The following is a 22,839-nucleotide window of genomic DNA, read 5'->3' on the forward strand; positions in this document are numbered from 1 at the left end:
CATTTGGTGCCACAAATCTTTATTCCACAGATCTTTATTAAGCACTTCTCACACTATGTTGGATTATAAATTCTTAAAATGAACTGATATTGGCTCAGATATGGTCTCTGTCCTCAATGAGAATATAGATTAGTGGAGAATGCAAATATGTGAATGGACAGTAAGGATGCAGTGGGGTACAGTATTAATAGCATGGGAAGCACATAAGTAGGACAGCTCATCTGGGTTTTGGGTTGGGAAATGTTTCTTAATGATAGCTATATCAGACTACTGACTCATACAAGTGAAGGAAGGATTGATGCTGCTTGGTCAATGGAATGATATTGAGTTGTTTATTGACATTGATCACATGGTTACCATGACCATGGAAGCGGATAGACAGCGGAGTGGGGAAAATGAGGGAGAGCAGGGAGAGTGGAGAGTCAGCTTAGACTGAAGCTGTGTAGAACACCAACACCAGAAGTGGAAAGAAAAACATGAATCTGTAAAGAAGACCAAGAGGGAACAGAAGGAGGAGGACAACCTTGAAAGTATGTTGGCCTAGAGGGTGGGGCAAAAGAGAATCTGTGTCAGGTGCTACAGAGAGTGAGGCCTGCTTTAAATCCATGAGTTTAGCAAGAGGGAAATTAGCATTAGTTTATCAGAGCCATTTCAGTGAAACAATGGAAGTGGAAACCAGACTGAAGTAAATTTAATTAGGAGAACAGAAGGGGTAGAAGCCTTAAGGAGGGAGGTCCCTGACAGGTTGGGAAAAGATGGAGTCCAGAGATAGGTGAGGGGATTGATCTCTGGCATTGTGAAGGAAGAGCGAGTGGAGAATTATGGATGCAATTGTATGAAAGCTTGCAGACATTGCAGAAAATAGTACAACAGCTTCATTTTCTCTGCAAAGTGGGTAAGGTCATTTGAAAACAACAGATAGTACTTGAACCAGATGCTGTAGAAACTCAGAAGAGTTGGCACTTGACATTGAGGGCCCCGTTGAGGATTAGTTGCTTCAGGCACAGCAGGTGCTCATTAAAATTACCCGACTGATGGAATGACCTCATTTATCAGCTTTTAACAGATTCTTCACATAATTTAATTAATGGGCAATATATGCTAGTTAATATGATTTAACCAAAAATCTCCTACATGATCCATCATTCTTACCACTTAATTTTATCATAACAAAAAGTCTACAAATATGCAGAGAAGACATACTACATGTCAGGTACTAGGTACTGAGTGCTGGGCACTGAGCAGTATATACAATGAGTGGAACAAGGTTAAAGGTGCAGTCTAGACTGTGACACTCCTTTGCCAGATTATAGGCTTTTAATGCAAAGCTACATAGAGAAGCCCAATTGCCATCCCCCCACTCCTCACAGCCTATAAAATTCCATTTTGCTCCAAGGGGTGAAAAAAATCACCCTTTTCTTAGTAAAAATGCAACTCTAGACAGTAAAAATATTAGTAAACTTTTAAATTAAATTTGACATTTCAGTAAGTTAAGAATCAGAAAAGTTAAATAACTAGGGACAGAATGGAGATGAAATCAAAGTCAAACCAATCTGGAAACATCTACTCATTGTCTCTGACTTCTAATATGTGTTGGAGAAATGATAATAATAGAAATAAATAAATAAACCCTAAATAATGAAAGGCTAATATGGAAATCGACTAAACAGTGGAATGACCAGTCGCTATGACATGCACTGACCACCATAGGGGCAGATGCTCAACGCAGGAGCTGCAGCCTGGTGGTCAGTGTGCTCCCACAGGGGGAGTGCCACTCAGCCAGAAGCTGGGCTCATGGCTGGTGAGTGCAGCAGCTCCTGCCTCTGCAGCAGTACTAAGGACCCCTCAGAGATGTCTGTCTGCTGGCAGGGAGAGGGCCTCAGCCGGCAGGTGGACATCCCCCAAGGGGTTCCAGACTGCAAGGGGGCGCAGGCCGGGCTGAGGAACCTTCCCACCCCCAGCGCATGAATGTCGTGCACTGGGCCTCTAGTAAAAAAATAAAACAAGCAGCCACAGTGTGTGTTTGCTTCACACAGGATTTCCTGTATCCATGATAGTTCAACATATAGAACCCACACAGGGAGAATGAAGAGCAGGCTTCATTATACTCAGAATTGTGTATCCATTTATTTATTCATATATATAATTTAATGTTAACTTTTTCTTTTTAATCCTCACAGAGAATATGTTTTTTCATTGATTTTTTTTAGAGAGAAAGGAAGGGAGAGAGAGAAGGGAGAAACATCAATGCGAGAGAGAACCATCGATTGGTTGCCTCCTGATGCCCCTGACTGAGGGTCAAACCCGCAACCTCAGCATGTGCCCTGACCAGGAATGAACCTGAAACCTTTTGGTGTGTGGGACTATGGGACCATGCTCCAACCAACTGAGCCATCCAGACAAGGCTGGTTTTATCCTTTTTTATATATTTATTTTTTTGCTAATACTCACCCAAGGATATTTTTTCCATTGATTTTTAGAGAGTGGAAGGAAGAGAGAGAGAGAGAGAGAGAGTCATGTGAGAGAGACACATTGATTGGTTGTCTCCCGCACCTGTCCTGACTGGGGCTGGCAATTGAACCTGCAACCCAGGTACCTGCCCTTGACCAGGAATCAAACCTACAATCCTTGTGAGCATGGGACAATGCTCTAACCACTGATCACACTGGCCAGGACTGGTTTTAACTTTTAAGATGACATAAGTATCTCTTTCCTGATGGATTATCCAAAGTTAAAATGAAATTTATTATGTCTTATACAAGTCAAACCAAAAACATCTATAATTGTTCTAAGATTAAATATAACATGTTGGAGCAAAATGCCATGAATATATGAAAACTGAGAGTTACAAGGGAAGTGGTTTGGCAAACCTAGTGTAGCACCAAGTACTCCTCCTCCAGTTCCTCATCTTCAAGGACTACTTTTTTTAAAAGGCACAAAAACAAGAAGTTCACAGGATGTCTTACGTAGAAACCTCTGTATTTCAGAAATTATTCAGACTTGCTTTTAAAAAATAAAGCTACAAACTCTACATATTATATGAAAGTTTAACTTTTCTCTAGAAGATGCTTGGTACAGACTCTAGTTCAAAATAAAACTTACAAAAAGCCCTGTATGCTGAAAAATGGATTTGTTCAGCTCAAAGAGTAAAGTGTGAAATATAACTAAGCTTACATATAAACAGTGGGGTTTTTTAAGAGAAGTTTTAAAGGTGAAAAACAGAAAGAGATCATAATGTGTACATACTGTTGTTTTAGTAAGATATATAACTACTATGAGAGAAAGAATTTGAAGAAATAAGATGCACAGTAATTCAATACAAAAAAGGAATGCCCTATATCAATCAAGTATACAGCAGGAAAGGGTTAAGGAAGAAATACATATTAAAAAACCAGAAATGTATTTGAAGCAATACATTAACATTTTAAAACAGCTTTCATAACCACTTAAATAATTATGTTAAATTTGGGGTTTCAGAAATAAAGTTTTTATTTCTCCCGTTTTTAGTGAATGATAAAATAAATGTGACCCACTCAGGTCATAGCTATGTTAAAAAAAAAATTAGAGATGGGAAAATATGGCTTAATAAACATTCTTGCTTCTGTGATTCTGCTCAAAATGTGTTCTAATCCTCTAAGAATCTGTTTAGGAGATAATGGTTGCCGTCCTTCCTAAGCTCATACCTGTTTTAAAGGCTGGATTCAAAATATGCTTGCCGATGTGAAACTCCTGAAGCAGTCCTTACGTTGTTTCAGTTGCGTCCATATTAAACACAAAGGCATTTTTAGAAAGGAATTTTCTTATGGAATGCTACTAATTAAAAATGGACATTTTATTTTTTTTAAGAAATTAAAATCCTGGAAGAAAACAAGGAATTGGAAAGTGCTTTGAAAAATATCCAGCTGCCTAAAGAGGAAATAAAGAAACTTGAAGTGGATGGAATTAGTAAGATCTTTTAAAAACTTCTCATTTATAGATAAGAATTTGAGCACTTATCTTGCTTTTAAAAAACGATACCGTAAATATTATAGTCCAAATCTGACATTATATGGATCTTAATTAAAACAATCTTGCTGTAACAACAGTTACAGTTTTACAAAATATTTTTAATATGCTTGTAAATAGAGTTGATGTTATACTTTTCTATAGTCCTATTTCAAGGCTGATTTTTTTAAAGAGCTTATCTAATTTTAATTATAGAATGTGTGTTTCTAATAAACCAATTACTCAAGATTTCTAGCAATTCATAAATTAAACAAAAATATGTAAAAATCTATTTAAAACATTTTCTGGATTCTCAACAATTTACTAGTGACAAATTGATTTTATGTTATATATGTTATTAAAGGAAATAAATAATACTATGAGTATAGTGTAATAAAGATTTCTCTCTCTTTTTTCCCCCTAAGCTTTATGGTACAAGATGATTTTTCCTCCTCAATTTGACAGATCAAAGAAGTATCCCTTGCTAATTCAAGTGTATGTAATATTTTCTTTGGTGTAAAAATTATTTACTGAAAATATGTTGGATTAAACACACATTTATGAGATAGAATGAACCACTCTCTTTAGTAAGATTTCCTATTGATGCTGTTTTTATATATTCCTCCACTAATAAGAGTAAATAAAATATGGCTATTTAAATAGATTGAGGAAGTTTTAAGATTTTAGATGGACTTGCTTGCATTTGCTGTGTCGAATTTCCTTTGTATGGCAAATTGCCGAATGTGTCAGAATACCTTTGAGATAAATTGCAGCCAAAAAAAAAATATTGTAAATCATCTTAGCATCTTATGTAATTGAGTTAGAAATGAAATAAGGGAATGGAATACATTTAGTGGAATAACACCCAAAATCAGTGCTGACCTACACACAATTTGCTTAAAACACCATGCATTTTTTTTAGTATATCTTATGTCTGCTTTTAGCAAGTGGCAGGTGGCAGAAATGACGAAAAACCCACACATATTCCTTGAAATGCCAACCCTAGATGTATCCGTTTTGGGGAATAGGAGAGGCTGTGTCCCAAAACAACTTCCTCATAGCAAACCTCTGGGGAAAATCCTGGTCCTCTCTTGGTTTTGAGCCAGTTCTAATGTCACTGTTATTGAAATCTTATCACACAAATGTACTGGGAAGTACTAAAGGCAATTCTTGGCCATGATGGGAAGTTGAGTTTTACAAAGGAATCAGAGATTCTGTTTTCTTTCCTGTAGGTATGGTGGTCCCTGCAGTCAGAGTGTAAGGTCTGTATTTGCTATTAGTTGGATATCTTATCTTGCAAGTAAGGAAGGAATAGTCATTGCCTTGGTGGATGGTAGAGGAACAGCTTTCCAAGGTGACAAACACCTGCATGCAGTGTATCGAAAGCTGGGTGTGTACGAAGTTGAGGACCAGATCACAGCTGTCAGGTGAGCACCGGTCATTCAGGCAGAAATTGATGTGCGACAAAAGTCATGCAATTACTATCAGGTTTCTCATGCTTAATGGCTTAATTCTTTTTTGCTTATTTTTATAATGTCTAGTTTTCCAACTTCATCTAAAGCTACCATTAATCTTAAAGGGATATTTTTGTCCAAGATGAGAAAAATATTCTTCATAGAAGAGAGCTGATAAATGTGTAGAAAAGTGATTCATAGAGATAGTGACAAATACTCTCTTCCGATGTTTGTTATTCTTATATCCTTTCATTTATTAACATGCCTCACAATAGCAGAAAATTGTGTATAATTCTAGGGATGGTCTGTGGGAAACCAAACAGCTGAATTTGCCAAGTATTGTGGATTCTAACTCACACATTTAGGAGTTGGTCAAGATTTCATCAGCACTCTATACCTATAGATGTTAAACATTTATTTGTAATAAACCAGCTGTGAAGCATGGTTGTACTAGCATAAAAGTGTTTCCTTATTTTCATTTGAAAAAAGTTCATTTACATTACAGAAATTATATTATGAAAACATTAAGAGAAAAGACAGGTTTATGACCTGAGTCCTTCTTCCCAACTACATTCTCAACCACAATTTATGGATCAATCATCTTTTCCTTAAAAAAAAAAAACACACAAGTTATAGTCATCAATATGTTGCTTATTTGAAAACACTGTTCAGGATTTTTCTGGATATTTCTCTATAGTTGTTGGGTTTCTATTATTATTGGTGTGAGTAGATGAAGGTAGACAATAGTAGTTTATAAATGTAAAAGCGAACACAGGTTGATGGCACTCTTAGTCACAGTGTGTCACACCAAATAGCAATTTAGAAAATTCATTAGTACATTTCTTTGATCATCTTAATGTTATTAATAGTCATTGATTTCATTCAGCATATACAACACAGATTGTATTTTACATCTAGGAGCCAGGCCCAGACAACACTTTTCTGTATTTTGTCTGTAATCAAAGCAGAAAAGTTTAGACTCAAAAGTAATTATTTTTTAAAATAGAAAAGTAATCATAACCCATATGTTTTCCAATTTTTCTTCCATTCTGTGAACAGTAATACACACAAAAAATTTGATTAAAAACAGACTCTGAGTAAAATCTTACAAATCAGTAAGTAGATTATCAAATAACACTTCACAATCTGTAGGGCATTCATGCCTACGTTGTAGGAAGTTCCATCTTTTTTATTAATCCAGCTTTTTTACCTTTCTGCTATTAACCTTGGGAGAGTCTTCTGCCTGATGGAGAGAAATAGAAGAGATAGTTCAAAGAAAAACTCCACAGGGAGATAAGACTATGGTGTACCTTACCAGGAATATTAATACAATTGTCAGAAGTATAGACCTAATTCTTTTCACACTTCAGTTCAAATCTATTTGTATTTAAACCATGGAATAAACACCAATGACAGGTAATCCTGGGACCACATCAAAAGATAGAGATGTAAATTATGCCTCACTTGTAATCAATTAGATATTTCCCAAAATTCATAGAGCTAAAAAGTGGTTTGTTTTGGCATTGGTTAAAAAACAATCCCATGATCATCATTTTATCACCACAACCTACCAATAACAACAAAATTTGACATTATATTTTTGTGCATTTATTTGCCACCAAAAATGTAGCATTCAAATTTAAGAATACCCCAAGAAACAACACAGATAGCTTCTTAATGTGTCCCTTGGATGGAATGGAAATGTAAAACTGAAGCCTATGTAGAAACCTTAAAAAAGTTTGTTCTTTCTGGTGTTCAGCATACAGCACAAGAAGCCAAAAAGTCTACTGCTTTTCACTCTAACATAAATAAATGTCTTTGGCATTTAGAATTGCAGGTGAACCAACCAGTGGCAGTAATTGGCTACCTTTATCTCCAGGGAACTATTTTTAGAATGGAACCTAAAGAAGTTCTCCTGCTACAGGTCAGGCATATGTTCACTCATTTGCTCAGCCACTCAACAAGATCAACTATTACTATATGCCATTGAAATACACTCTGTATAAACATGTGCAGTTTACAATCTCTAGTCTCAATGTACTTACAATCTTTGTAAAGTGGTTAAACCACCTACACTCTAAAGAGACAGCACTGCTGTTCAATAAAACTTTCAGTAAACACCCTAGTGAATAAGAGGTAGCTGCGTGGCCCACACCAAGGACATACGCCACAGTGAAGGTGCCAGTGGGGCTGGCCTTGGCTTTGCTTGAAACTGTTGTTCTGTGTAAATGACAGGGAAGACTTGGAACCCAATGATTTGCAAAAACAAAGGCTAAAAAGAATAGATTTATAATGATAATCCGGGAATAGCTCAACCACAGGTTCCCCAAGAAGTGTTTTAGGAATCTGACACTGAATGTCTGACCTAGGGAACTGGGATCACAATCCCTCTGTGGTAGTCCTCAAATGACCTCCCCCCGAAAGAATGAAATTTGACCCTGTGAATCTCTTATAAAATTCAATCTGGCTAAATGTTTACATACTAAAAGAAAATCATATGTATATGCTTGGAAACAACAGTAAATTCTAGTCAGGGTCGAAAAAGAGATTCAAACAAAGAAAAAGCAAGGGGCGGGGGGAATGTTTAAAAAGAAAATGCGCAACCTCACAACTTTTGACTACACAAAGGAAATCTTTCAAAGGAGACGCTTGTGAGGTCAAAGAATAAGTAAAACTGGAACCTGCTTTCTTCGGGCTCCTCTGCAAATGCTACATATGTGAGAGCCAAAAATTCTGGTAGATACAGAGTCAACTCTGCTCATTTGGGATATATTCGGCATTTTTTACATTCCCACAGTTTGGAAATTTTATATAACTTGAGGTTAATAATAAAGGAAGAATTATGGAATAAAAATATATCATATTGCCGAAACCAGTTTGGCTCAGTGGATAGAGCGTCGGCCTGCAGACTGAAAGGTCCCGAGTTCGATTCCGGTCAAGGGCGTGTACCTGGGTTGCGGGCACATCCCCAGTAGGAGATGTGCAGGAGGCGGCTAATCGATGTTTCTCTCTCATCGATATTTCTAACTCTCTATCTCTCTCCCTTCCTCTCTGTAAAAAATCAATAAAATATATTAAAAAATATATATATCATATTATTATACTTGGTATCAATAAGAGCATTTCTAAAATAGAATAATAATTGATCACTAGAATTCCAAGTTGACCTTTGGTCTAGGGCTATTTTTTATGAGAGAAAAGTTGTAAAGTTCAGTCCAGCATCCCAAATTAGAAAAACATGCTTTTTCAGTTGTTACTAACATTTTGTTGATTTAACCGCATTATCAACAGTGTTTCTGATAACCCTTCTGGAAGCTCTTTAGAATTTGGAGGTGCGTTTTATAGAGCCTTGTTGGTCCCAAAGTGCTCATATTATCTAGGTAACCTTTAACCTAGTCCTGCCACATTAAGTGTTAATGTTTCATTTCCATGTTAACTATTGCGCTATCACTTCCTATGAACGTCATCGTTTCAGAATACACCTAGGAAGGGAGCTGTTAAAAATTTCCTGTTCCCATGTATCACCTGTTATTTGCTTTTACCCCAGATGCAAGGTTATATGATTGCTAGCTTCTGGGAGATCATAAAAATCACGATTGGTTTTATAGCTCAGAACTGTCTTCAAGCAGTAGTGGCAAGCTTACTTTTTTAACAAAGGAAGTAAACCTTTTCTTTTTTCATTGGACTTTTGAAGTTGGAGGAAGAATTGCCAAAATGCCACAATTGGCTGCACATTTTCTCTGCTTTACCGTGAACGGCATCCGCCCAGGTAGCAATTTTCCATTTGCTACTGCATTTCCTCCCTGTACACGCCTCGGTGTCCCTCAAAGTCGGTGTTGGGTAAGCTGTGACTGACAGGGCTTCTTCCCATCTGTTTGTCCCGGGCATGTACCCAACTCCTCTGCGCACTGGCGATGCACACGTCGAATCAATGCAATGAGCAACATGGTCACGGTAGAGAAGCTCAGTGTTTCAACTAATGAAAATCACTCCATCCTGCCTTCCGAGAAGAGCCAGAAAGAGCACTAACATAGCTGAGAGGAACAAAAAAATATGTGTTTTTCTGGGGGCATGTCTGCCACTCTGTCTCCTCCTCTCCTCCCCATTACTGTTGCATCCTGGCCTCTGCAATGGCTCGTCCAGTTTGCCTTTTCCTCCCTCTGCTTCTGTTTCTCTGCGAGTTTCCTGAGTTTTTATCACACCATTCTCGAAATAAATCACAACTTCTCTGGAAGACCAGCCCTCAAGGGAGCATGGGATAAATTAGCCTAAGAAAACGTGTGTGTGTGTGTGTGTGTGTGTGTGTGCCAACCTTGCAAAGTTACATTTCTGAGGGCTTCCCATGACTTGTAAAGGCTGCCCTTCAGCATGCCCCTTGTTCCTAAGGAGAGATTTATTTTCAAAATAGTTTTCAAATAGAGGCTCTTCTGTGATGGAGCTCAACTGAACCACGTCCATGTGCTTAAAGACACACATGATTGTTGATACCATGATAAACTGAGGGTACTGAAGTATGAAATGGGAGAGGGGTGGATATTTTCCCATGGATGGCTGTGACCAAAAATGAGATGGTGATTATCATTAGCATCTAAGCAAACCAGGGCATGATAAAATAAATAAAATTTTAAAAAGCAACAACAAAAATATTATTTTCCAAAGCTGGGGATTTGGAAATATGGCCCTAGTCATTGTGCCACTACCCCTTGTGTTACTGTGAGCCTGTCTCTTGACCTCTCTGAGTTGCACATAACTCAGCCACACAATTAGGTTATAAGGCCTTCCAGCCCTGAAAAGCACTACTTGATAGATGTACATCGGAGTCTAGAGGATCCTCTTATCTTTTGAAAAAAACATGATAATATTCTTTTAATTATTTGTAAATGCAGCCTGATTATGCATGTGTTTAAACAAAGAAAATGTAGCACTTCTATTAAGTTTTTGAATTAAATATGCTTGTGTAATGAAGTAAATGTCATGTGTACACACTTAAAATTCTAAAAATTTGTTTCTTTTACTTTAGAAAATTCATAGAAATGGGTTTCATTGATGAAAAAAGAATAGCCATATGGGGCTGGGTGAGTTGTTTTATATGTTTTATGCTTGTTATTCAGTTCAGCAATCATTTTCTAAATTGTTCGCTTATAAGATTTCTCATGAAATGTTAATGTTGAAACATAATTTAATCTGTCAATGAAAACAGTCAATTTTAATAATCTGGGCTTCAAAGTGATGGCCATAATTGTTTGTTTCTTTTTTCCACCAATCGTTTCATTTCTTCCCTGTATAGCAAATTAACTCATGATTAACACATTTCTACTTAATTTTTTGGTATTATATTATATTTTACTGGACTGATCCGTATTTATCTGAGGTTGAATTCCCTTTGTCATATTCAGGTTAATACATATCTTTTGTTTCATGTTTAATCATTTCATTTTTATGAAAATCTAAGTTAAAGTTTGAAATTATAGAAACATTCAGAATATAAATTCCCTAGAATCTTTTTTATCCAGGTCATATCTTATTTGATTTAGGGGCAGAGGGGTAATAAAAATTTTTACCAAACCTAATGTTAATTTGTGCTAGCTACAGGTCCTGGCAATAATTTCCCATCTCTAAGGAACTGTGCTGGTCTTTAAAAGGAAGTGGCAAAAGTTATCAGTTATGGGAAATGAAGCCACTAAAAAGTTTAGAGAAATATTGCAAAGGATTTAATTTGCCCACTATAAATTATGATAATTACTCTTCAAGAAAGATTTCCTATTTCACTTTTTGGTCTGAATTTGTACATTTGCAAGTCAATTTGCAGCCATTTGTGCTTGCGTTGTTTTTCTTGGCTGTTTTCTGTGAGAGAGGCCTGCACACGATGGAGGGAATGAAACCCAATATTGAAGGGAATCTGCAGAATTCAGCGCAAGTCTCAGCTCAGTGACCAGATGAAGAGCTGTTGTGATTTTGTGGAAAGTTGTTACTTCAGGCCATTTGGTGCTTCTTAAAAACCATCAAATGTTAAGTATCTAAACAGAATGGGACTCAAAGGGTGTAAATAAATAAAATACTTTATAGTGAAATATTTCAGATAAGACCCATCCTACCATCCATTTTTATGAAGTTTTCTAAAGTAAAGCTTTGAAAGATTCAAATTTCAAGCCGAATACTCACATATAATCATTAACATTTCTCTTAGAATTTTACTATGCTTTTATTGTAGGCTTTGAAATAACTATAAAGTAAAACTTTTAATTTCATTTCTGGAACATTCTAACTATTAATTTGGTAGAGAACCATCTATGTGGGATGATTTTAGGAACCCACTCATCACCCAAAAATACATCCATATCAGTCTGAAATTCTTTAATAAGAGATTTTCACCATATCTGTGCAATGCTTCTGGAAGAAATTGTATATTAGGCCCCTTTATTGCTTACTTTCCAACATGGCAGTGATTGTGAGGTAAACCCTGAAAGCATGTGTGGGCGAAGAAATGAGTAAACTGCTAAGGGATGTAACACTTGAGCAGCCCCTAAAATCAGCAGGAAGACCTGGGGGTTCATGAAGGAAAAAGACCTTCACACTGTACTGGTTTTGTTAGTTCTTTAAGTGTAAGACCAATTCGTATTTATTAATCCATCCATCTTATCGTTGACTCATTCATTCTTCCTTCCATGTACAAAAGAGTTAGTGGATCTCAACTAGATCCTCTATTAGGTTCTTTAGAGGATGAAAAGATGAGTAAGTTATCTCCCTGGACCTCTAGTAGAGAACACAGAGAGTAAGAAAAGAATTGCTCAGGAAACGTTGCAAGTGTTGGGAGAGATAAAACTTGTGGAGAACACCAGGGAGAAGAGTGGTTAATTCTGGCTGCGAGAGCTCAGGAGCGACTCAGAAATGAGGTAGCATCAGAGCTTGATGAAAAGAAGTTAGTGAAGGGGCAGTCCAGGCAGAGTGAAGGCAACGTTGCCCAGGTCCTAAGGTAACAAAGAGTATGGCCTATGGGAGGGGGCCCTGAGTTCGTTAGGAATGCCCGAAATTTTATCACTATAAGGTGTATGATGAATACGGTGTAGGTGCATCTGAGTAGATAGGTAGCCATGAACCTGAAGTCCTTTTAGGCCACATAAAGGAGAATGGGCTTTATCCATGGCTCTGTGACATGTTTCTCTTCTCATTTTCCTATGTCTCTATGGTCATTACAATCCACTCACTCTTTAATTGTTGGTGTTTTCTCTGGGTCTGAGCTTGGTTCTCACTGTTCTTCATTTCCTTGGGGAAACCCATGTGGTTTCAAGGATAATGACAAGTGCCAGATCCCTGCCACTAACCCGCTTCTCTCTTCTGAGCTCCACCTTTCAAATACCTGCTGATCACCTCTTGAAAATGTCATGAAGGGGCCTCACGCTTAACTTGCTCAAGCTAAGCTTGTAGTAGTCTACTTTAAAACACGTCCTCATCTTTATTAAGGACCCCACCACACACCTAGTCATCCAAGTCATTAAGTTCAGAGCTGTTTTCAACTTTCCCTGCTCCCTGACTCCAAACAGTCTTGGTTAGTAAATTCTGTCAATTCTACCTTCAAACATTGAAATCTTTTATCATCCCCACTGACATTGCCATAGTTCTTCATGTTATTTAGGCCAGAGCTTCTCAAATTTGGGCTGCATGTGTATCACCTGGAGAACTTGTTAAACCTAGTTTCCAGGGCCTTACTACCTGAGATGGTGATTCAGTACTTCAGGTGGAAGCCTAGGGGTTGCATTTCTAACAGGATCTCAGGTAAGGCTGATTCTTTTGGTCTATGGTCCATAGGTTGTGTGGTACCAGTTTAACTATTCCAATTGTTTGTGTGGTACCAGTTTAACTATTCTTAACTAGCCTCACTGCTTTGGACTCACAAGCTTCAATATTTCTAATGAGGTTATTGTTACAAAGCACAACTCTTAACAAGTTGCTTTTCTGCTTATATATTTCATAGGGTTCACTCTATTACATTGACCTCACTCTAGTGCCCAAAAATATTTCCTTGCATGCGAGGTCCTTGACAAACTGGATGCAGCCTAATTTTCCAGTCTCATCTCTCTTCACTTTTCCCTGCACCTGTTTAATAGTTTGATTTATGTCTGTTTTTCCTAGTTCCAGTGATTTTGTTAGTTTTGTTCCCTATACCTGTCCACTCTTTTCTTCTATTCCCCATCTATTCCTCAACCCACAATGGATAATTCTGACTTTTTCTTTAAGACCTAACTCACATATGACATGTTTTGTGCTCCAATAGATCTTTATACTGCTCTTATAGGAATTACAATGTTTTGTCTGTCTCTTGGTTTTTCCCATAAGAATGTAAGTTCATCAAGGGAATGGACTTTGTCTTTTATTTAGCTTTCTTTTTCAAATGCTTAGCACAATGCTTGACCATGTCACACATCGATGATGTTGTTTATACTGAATTTAACCGTATAAGTCAAAGTTTCCTCAAATGTGTTCTATTAGTGACAAGAAACTTTTCAAGAAAAGGTCCCCTGGTCTAATAATTTGGTAAATCATAAATTCTAAATAATAGAGCCTATAGACTTTAGGAAAGGAGTAGTAAAGAATCCTGTTAGCCTTAGCCAGTTTAGCTCCGTGGATAGAGCCTCGGCCTGCAGACTGAAGGGTCCCAGGTTCAATTCCAGTCAGAGGCACAAGTCTGGGTTGTGGGGTCAATCCCCAGTAGGGGGTGTGCAGGAGGCAGCCAATGAATGATTCTCTTTCATTATTGATGTTTCTATCTCTCTATCTCTCCCCCTTCCTCTCTGAAATCAATAAAAATATATTTAAAATCTATGAAAAAAGAATGCTGTTAAATTTTGTGTAATACAGTATTACCAAAAAGTATTTATCTGAGAAGTGCTCTGGAACTCAATAGAGGGTGGAATTGGTGTATCAGAAAGATTCTGGCTACAAAGTAAAGAATGGTCTGTGGTGCAGGGAGGGAGTGGGCTAAGGAGTGAGGCAACAAGTAATACTGGCAACCAATACGAAGGGCCTGAATTTAGGCAGCGAAGTAGGGGGTGTGAAGAGGTCATAGCTCTGAGTGCTCTTCTATGGTATGGGAAATTGGAGAGGGAGGAGAGGAAGACACTGAGAATGACCATGAGGGTTATCTGGCTATTATTGTGTTCCATATTTGGGAAGGAACTTTCTGATTCCATGAAGCGTTAGGCATGTTAACGGCCTGAGAAATGTACTATAGCTAACCACACAACATTTTTTGAAGTCAGTTGGTTAATAAGCTGCAAATCCTGTTTCCTTCCCCTATCCAGATTAAGAAGAGGAGAGGAGGAATTTTTATCTTACCCTTTCATTTTTTTTCTGGCTCACACAAACCGAAGTCCAGTCCTGGTTTTAGCTACTTATTATCCACTCTGCCCTCAGTACTGTGCCTAGGAAGAGCCTGTTGTGACAGAGGTGTTTAACCGGGCAGTTTTGTCCCTCAGATGACATCTGTCACTGTCTGGAGAGATTTTGGTTGTTACAACTGGGGTGGTACTACTGGCATCTAGTGAAGAGACGCCAGGGATGCTGTTAACTATCCCACAATGCACAGACAGATCCCACAAAAAAAGATCTGTCCAGCCCCAAGTGTCAACAGCACTGCAGTTGCAAAGCCTGGTTTATGGAACAAAACTTGGAGCAATTATTTTCTGATGATTTGAAGAACAGTGGGGGGTTTGCCTAAATTATTAGAATAACAACCTCATTTATGGGATTTGCTTTGTTAATATAGGCCTAGCCAGGTGGTGTTGAATAAGCATTAGTGCATGATTTAATCTTAGTTCCTTTCTCTTCCAGTGACTAATTATAAGCGATTTGAATTGCTATGTGTGATCAACGATGTAAAAGTAGGACAAATGCACCTCTAATGAGACTACATTAGATTCTAAACTTAAAGCTCCCCACGGCATTTGCTCTAGTGTCGGGATGCAGAGGAAGTGGCATGGGTTGGAGAGCCAGGTGTCCTGGGCTGATATCAGCTCTGCTGCTTACTGAACATATATCTCCTCTAAGTTGACTCTGAGCCTCAAGTTTCCTCATCAGGAAATTCAGCAATAATTTCTTCACCACTGGGAAGGTTAGATGAATTAATAGGGAAGTCATATATTAAACCAATATATCCCTTCTGTGTTTTAGGTCATATTCCCAGTGCTGGGGATATGTTCATTAACAAGACAGATAAAAATCTTTACCTTTCTGGAGTTAGGAATGGTTGAAATACAATAAGCAAGATAAATAAGTAAAATATTTAGGTTATTAAAATGACGTTAAGCGCGCTGGAGGAAAGAAAAATCAAGAAAGAAGCATGGTGTGCAGGGTTGATTGGTTTTTCAGATTAGTAGGACAGGTGAGCCATGCTGATTTCTGGAGTAAGAGTATTCTAGGCAGAGAGTGGCATCATTTGCAAATGTCCTGGGGCTAGATCATGTTTGGAGAGTTCAAAGAACATGAAGATGGGCAGTGAGCAAGGGGGAGGTAGGAGGTGGGAGGTGGGAGGTGGGAAAAGGGAGACATTGTGTGGGACCACAAAGACATTTGCAGTACATTGGCCATACAAACATTAGCTCATTGTTATTGCCTGTAGGGAAAATGTTCCAATGTGCATTATAGTTCACATAAGAATATTCCACAAACCCCTAAAAATTCTGTGCCCTTCTAAAAATGTTTTAAAGGCATTCTTCATTTAAGCAAAATGGCAAGGCGTCTAAGTGCAAAGGACAAACTTCTAGAATTCTCATGGCCAATCTGCTCCGTGGGTTCTTTTCTTGTGGCAGCCACCCACTCTGCCTTGGAGCCCCACCCATGGGAGAGCAGAAAGATGTTAACTCTGGTGTTTTTTTCTCCTCTTCCTTTGTACAGAGGAATCAGCTTAGCGAGGCTGCCTGAGAATTTAAAGTATACCTTCTTTTGTTGTGCTGCCACTATAGTTATGTTCTTGCACATTCTTAGAGACAGTTTGTATTCATCCTGAAAACATGGACATTTTATTTAGATACAGCACTATTATCTAATCCCTGAGTAGATACAGATTAAGAATTTCTAAGATTTTGAAGAGCAATGTTCAAAACCCTTTTGCTCTATGCAAATGCTTTCAATTTTCCATCTCACGCCATGCTATTTCCTGTTCTGGAGCATAGACGAGGAGAGGCAGGACCCAGCCTTGTTATTTGCAGTGAACACACTTCCCCAATAAAACCATAAGCAACAATGAACTTAAGCTTGCTCTACTCTCATTTGAACCTACAATTAAGAAGGAAGGAAAGATCTTCTGTTTCAGTAATACTTGTTGCTAACCTACTCATCAAAACAAAACATTTGGGTATTAGAGGTGAAAGCTTGAACTTGATAGTGATTTTCACTTACCAAAATGATTTTGCAGTCCAAGTGTTTCTCCTGTTTTTAAAATATATTTCCCCTATTGTAACATGTTTTCGTTTTTCTCCATGTAGAACAACAAGAGCCCATGGTAGAATCAGAACTGCCTCTTTTATTCTGTTTCAGAGTCAAGGGTCTCAGTAAAACTCCTGGCAGCGGGAAACATAAAACTGTAAACTATGTAGAGAGTTCGGTCTTTAACTATTGCATTCAGCAAGATTGCTTAGCTTGTTCCCCCATTTCATGTGTTTTGTGGATTAAGATTAGGCCCCTGGCGCTTTCCTGCTGCCATTGTTACATTTGTCTGTCCGTCTGGCCATCTGTCTTGCTCTGTAGAGTTCTCACTCTCACTCTTTCACTCTCTCTAAAGACAGACTTTTCTGTACCAAAAGGGGGTAGGATCTCTCCTGACCTGAGGGAAATGATTCCCAGAAATTTGTGGCAATAATATTTTAATAATATTTGTGGTACGTCCTTAGTTGGAGGCTTACACTGTCCTCTTACGTCTTGTGGGGATGTCCCAGCACTGGGGCAAGAATAGCACCAAGACTCGCTTCCTAATCTAGCACACACACACACGTGTGTGTGTGTGTGTGTGTGTGTAGGGGGTGTTTCATGCTCTAGAACACTGCTCAATCCATGTTCCCAGGAGAAGTACCACTCCCAGCTGTGCATACAGATTAGGGAGAGATGTGACCTTATGGTGATGCTCTGCTTCTTTCTTCATTTTTTAGAAAAAGGTTCGTGTTTCTGAGCAACATGGACAGACAGCTCCTTCTGTTCTTAGAGTCCCTTTTCTGAATTACCTATTGATTCTTAGGGAAAAAGTGATGAAAGATAAACCTGCTCTTGACTCTGAAATTTGTATTTCCATGTGTATTTCTTTGTTTTTCTGTTATATTTGTGAGAGGGTGTGTAAAAATGTTTAAAACACTATGGCTTTCCCTTCTTTGAGCTGCCTTGCCAGAAATCCTTAATTCAGAATATGTAACAGGATATTATACACAGACCCTGGCCATGTCTTAAACAATCTAGAAGGTTCTTATGTCATTACCTTGTTGTTCTGTTATGTAAATTAGTAAATACACAGACACAAGCTCTGCCTCACAGGACTTTTGCAAACTATGGGAAGTAGCTTGCATTTACATTTTGGGAAAAATCTTTTTTGGTGCATTTCTTTTAAGTCAAATCCTGTTTTTGCTGTAGCAAAGCCCTGGTTGGAAAAATATAGAAGAGAGAGGGGAAAAAAAGAAATGTTTTCAGAAAAATTACAATTATATCTTTTAAACTGCTCCTACCATGTTCTGATCAACATGCCAAGTATTTGTCATTTACTAGGGATGAAATTAGTCACGTCTGGTGGGGCTTGCTGCCAAGGGTGTAAGGTAGACATTTAACCTACCCTATCCATGTTCCCCAGCTCCCATCAGCACTTATTGTGAGTAAAGTTACTGTAAAAATATAGAGGAGAATTCCTGAAAGGAAATGTGGGACTAACTCATACCAATGTCTCCACAGTCCTACGGTGGTTATGTTTCATCACTGGCCCTTGCATCCGGAACTGGTCTTTTCAAATGTGGGATAGCGGTAGCTCCAGTCTCCAGCTGGGAATATTATGGTATGGAAACATTTCATAAACATTGCTGCGAAAGCATTTAACACGTAATTACTCTATATTTGAGGTTGCTAGGAAAACAAATTATGCAGTAAAATTTACCCCAGCATCACCGGGGAAATACAATGTATAAACAAGATTATTTATATGATTCAATATAATCGTGTTGTAACAATTTAAGACATTTTAGAGTGGGGAGGACTTTTCCAAAATCCAATATATCTTCTTCTCTCAATAAATATTGCTCCTCCTGCTGAACCAAACCTTTAAAATCAGAGCGAATTGTGTTTCTGCAGACACAGTTGCAGCATAGCTGGCTTCTAAGCACATCCTATACCAAGTCCGATGAAGGCCAAGTAATTCATCTCTACACCACAATCTGCAGCTTCCAGCTCCATTGCTTCAGAGATCAGAGCAATAACTATCTGTTCAAAAATTACACCTCTCCTGCTGCCTGTTTTTTATGATTCATATCAATGCAGATGACTATTTGGAATTAACTCTAATAATTTTACAAAAATGAGCTCTCATCAGACGCTCGTCCCTGTGTTGGGGTAGAAATGAGACAGTTGTGACTTGTAGGGAATCCTTATTCAGGAAAAAAAAATAATGTATATGTGTGCTGGGGGACAGATGTCTATCCCAGATTATTTAAGACACGAAGGAGAGTAATACAGGTGGCTACATGTGTGATTTCTTTTAAATAAAATGAAGTCATTCCATGGGGTCATTTCTAGCTCAACATTCCCTCAAGGGACACACTTTGGGTAGAAGTGGAAAAGCTAAGAATCAACCTTTTCTAATGATAGATGCTCCCGTTTCCATAATCTCCTCCTCCATTCCCTCGCCAGCCCTACGGAGGGAAATTGTAGAGCAACAGCCTTGGGTGGAGCATCGCAGTAAAGAACAGCAAGAACCTTCCTGAGCAGCTGCACATGGGAGAACTGAGGAGCAGTTATCAAACCAGGGGGTCTCATGGGTCAATGAAATGATACATACCCTATGCAAACAACATCTTCTTATAATTTTATAGCATCTATCTACACGGAGCGATTCATGGGTCTCCCGACAAAGGATGATAATCTGGAGCACTATAAAGTAAGAATCTTTTGTGATATTTAGGTCATTAATTTCTTTCAGATGTGCACAATAATTTTAAAGCTGTCATTCAGAGTTTTCACTTTTGCTGGGTCCCCAAAGAAGTATGATGATCTTTTGTTTGCTGTAAAACACCTCACTAGAAAGGAATTTACTCCTTTCGGATTTTATTCTTTCTTTTTCCACCCTCCCTCCCACCCCCAACCCCTCCACAGCTTGAGCAGGCATCATTTATGCCTAAGGTCTCACTCATATGTAACATATGACACATAAACTTTCAGTTTTTCAAACCAAGAATCAGATGGAGGTAATGCAAATGATGAAGAAAATGTGTTGCTCTGACTCTTAAATATTTATCAACCAAAGCAATACATAATTTCAGTATTGGTGCTAAGTCCATTGCACAATGATTTAGCTGGTTTTCTATTAGAACTTGCAGCAACTAAAATGTTAATTTTTCCTCTTTTCCAGAATTCAACTGTGATGGCAAGAGCAGAATATTTCAGAAATGTAGACTATCTTCTCATCCACGGAACAGCAGATGGTGAGGTTTAAGCAAGACTCTTACACATAAAAATACTGAGCCAGCATCACTTTGTTTAAGAAACATTAAGCATCCTCCTATGCCTGTGCTCAGGGTCAGTACCTAAGAGTCAGGGGCATTTCCATAAACGAGTGTGATTCCGCACTGCTGACAATGTCAACGGCATGACTAGATAATTGTCGGTGTTCATTTCCAGGCAGTACATTGTCACTCTGCGCTTTCTGGTATTTAACAGCACTTTAATTCTCTCTCTTTGTTGCAGATAATGTGCACTTTCAAAACTCAGCACAGATTGCTAAAGCTCTGGTTAATGCACAAGTGGATTTCCAGGCAATGGTACCTAATTTTCTTTCACTCATGTTCACGGCCTTAGACCCCTAAGCTAAAAGGAGGAATCTTACTTTTAATTCTTAATTGTTTTTTTTACAAAACCTGACAAACAGGCGGAAGGGTAGAGTAGGCATAACATTAACAAATGAATCTTGATATTTCGTTAACTCCCTGAAGGACACTAGGCAAGTCCTGGCCCCTCTCGTGGTCCCGGTTGAGTCCTGTATAAAATAAAGGCGTCCACAAGATTAGATTATCTAGCTCACACATCCAATAGTTTTGTGATCCTATATGCCAGGAGTCCCTGCACAACCCGGGAGTCCCAAAGCAGCTAGAAGATTCTGTTTATTCTGTAAGAAGCAAGCGCAGGACGTTATCAGACCCGCCGAGGCTCCCCGAAGTCATGCCACTCCACTCATTAGAGGATCCTTTCTTCCATGTGTCCTCAGCCCCTGGCACAGATGTGGCCAACACAGGACTCCCGTTTTCACTGAGTGAAGGACCGAATGAGCTCATTGTAAAATCCAGGTTTTGGATTTTAAAATTGTAAAATGAGGAATGGGAAATGAAAACAGAGGAAAATAAAATAAAAACCAACGCAAGACAGACAATCCCTAATGCCTATCCTTCCCCCTCTTAGGAAGCCTAAATTATTCCTCACTTGCTTATATATTGAACAGAATCCAGAAAAGGAAACCCCCACCTTTTGGAAATTTGTTGTGTGTGGGTTTTTTTAATAATGTACTAAAGGTGAGGTGAGATTTTCCCAGTCTTTTTTTTTTAAATATATTTTTATTGATTTCAGAGGAAAAGAGAGAGGGATAGATAAAAACACCAATGATGAGAGATAATCATTGGCCGGCTGCCTGCTGCATGCCCCACACTGGGGAGCAAGCCCGAAACCTGGGCATGTGCCTTGACTGGGAATCGAACCATGACCTCCTGGTTCAGAGGTCAATGCTCAACCACTGAGCAACACTGGCTGGACTAGTTGTTGTTGTTTTTTTTATTGTCACCTCCCAAGGTAAATTAAACTTATAAGTTCATAGTATTACATCACCACCACTAGCCGCTTTTATTTAGTGAAAATAATCTTACCAACATCTCTCCTACAATAAAGTTTAAATCTATGGTATCATATTTCTGGTTTTGAAAATGATACTCTTTTTAAATCCTGTAAAGGATGTTTATGTTGATACGTGTAGTGGATTTTCTGCCACAGAGAGGAATTAGAGTCAGAGACTAAAAGCCTCATGGGATGTCTGCGCTCAAAGGAACCTGAGAGAAAATCAGATCCAAGCCTCTCATTTTACAAATGAGGAAACCAAGCTCCAGACAAGCAAAGCAATGGACCCAGCACCTGAGCTCTGGGATCCGTGTCTCCTGACCCCGAGACGCTGGCCGTCGGCAACACTTAGCCACAGAGATCTAAACTGTAGTTTAAAGTAGACAAAACTGTAGTGAAGGTTAACAGATCCTTCAATCGTTCCACTCCAAATGCTTACATTTGTGTATTTGAGTGTTCTTAGGTAGAATTTCAACTAAAATATTAGAAAAGTTAGCCAGGTCCTAGAGCCTGAAAAGGTCACGACATCGTGTGGCTGCAGGACTAAGGCGGCTTCTTCCTTTTGTGTTTCAGTGGTACTCTGACCAGAACCATGGCATATCCGGCCTGTCCATAAAGCACTTGTACACCCACATGACCCACTTCCTGAAGCAATGCTTTTCTTTGTCAGACTGAACACGGTGCCGATACAAGCCTGTATCACCATCTGAACACATCAGATAAACGCCTCAGACTGTTTGCTTGTGTTACTCTTTATTCTGTTAAGTGTTGGTATAAACAAACAAGTGAATGTTGTTCGAATGGCTGGCCAAAAATTAGGTGGACTCGGGGGTTCAATGGAAATATTGTTTACATTTCTCTGTTACTCTGCGGAAGGAGAGAAAAGGGAGCCGGGCCTTTTGCTTCAGACACAGTATTGTATCACCTGTTTGGGGGGAAATAAAGTCAGAAGTTCCGATGCTATTATCTTGTCTGTGTTCAGTGATTTCAGGTTCCAGTCTCTATGGAAGAAAGCAAGGCATTCTGCTAGGCAAGGGCGTGAGTACTATCAGGGTGGCTGGTTGTGACGGAGGAGGATCCAGGGGCAGAGTGGGGTGTTTTGTAATGAGAACTCTAATGCTGGCTCAGAGCACCCAATGGCATTGGGCAGAGATCAGTCAGAGAGGCACTGGGAGAGGAACTCTGATGTTGCAGCTATGCTCTCCCTCCAGGAAATGTTTATTGCATGTCTCCCAGAAGACTTCTTCATCATTGCCAGGAGCATAGTCAGAATTTTGTGTTCGGGCTCCTTTTAAGAGATGCTTCAAAATTAGAAACATACCTATTTTGTATCCCTTTTTTG

General features: G+C 38.7%; 1 protein-coding gene across 1 annotated transcript in view; it reads left to right on the plus strand.

Annotated features, from left to right (window-relative positions):
* Window positions 1-22,460, plus strand: part of FAP (fibroblast activation protein alpha) — a gene marked incomplete at its 5' end in the record, with an annotated part of 61,842 nt that extends 39,382 nt beyond the window's left edge. The window contains 9 exons of the mRNA XM_081095209.1: window positions 3,847-3,945; window positions 4,410-4,479; window positions 5,217-5,411; window positions 10,459-10,513; window positions 18,363-18,462; window positions 19,493-19,557; window positions 20,029-20,101; window positions 20,364-20,437; window positions 22,071-22,460. Coding sequence (XP_080951335.1) covers window positions 3,847-3,945; window positions 4,410-4,479; window positions 5,217-5,411; window positions 10,459-10,513; window positions 18,363-18,462; window positions 19,493-19,557; window positions 20,029-20,101; window positions 20,364-20,437; window positions 22,071-22,172 — 833 coding nt within the window. The 3' untranslated portion in view covers window positions 22,173-22,460. The remainder of the gene's footprint in view (window positions 1-3,846; window positions 3,946-4,409; window positions 4,480-5,216; window positions 5,412-10,458; window positions 10,514-18,362; window positions 18,463-19,492; window positions 19,558-20,028; window positions 20,102-20,363; window positions 20,438-22,070) is intronic.
* Between the last annotated feature and the right edge of the window lie 379 nt (window positions 22,461-22,839).

Source organism: Myotis nattereri, assembly GCF_964212035.1.
Source record: "Myotis nattereri genome assembly, chromosome: 7".
Lineage (NCBI taxonomy): Eukaryota > Metazoa > Chordata > Mammalia > Chiroptera > Vespertilionidae > Myotis > Myotis nattereri.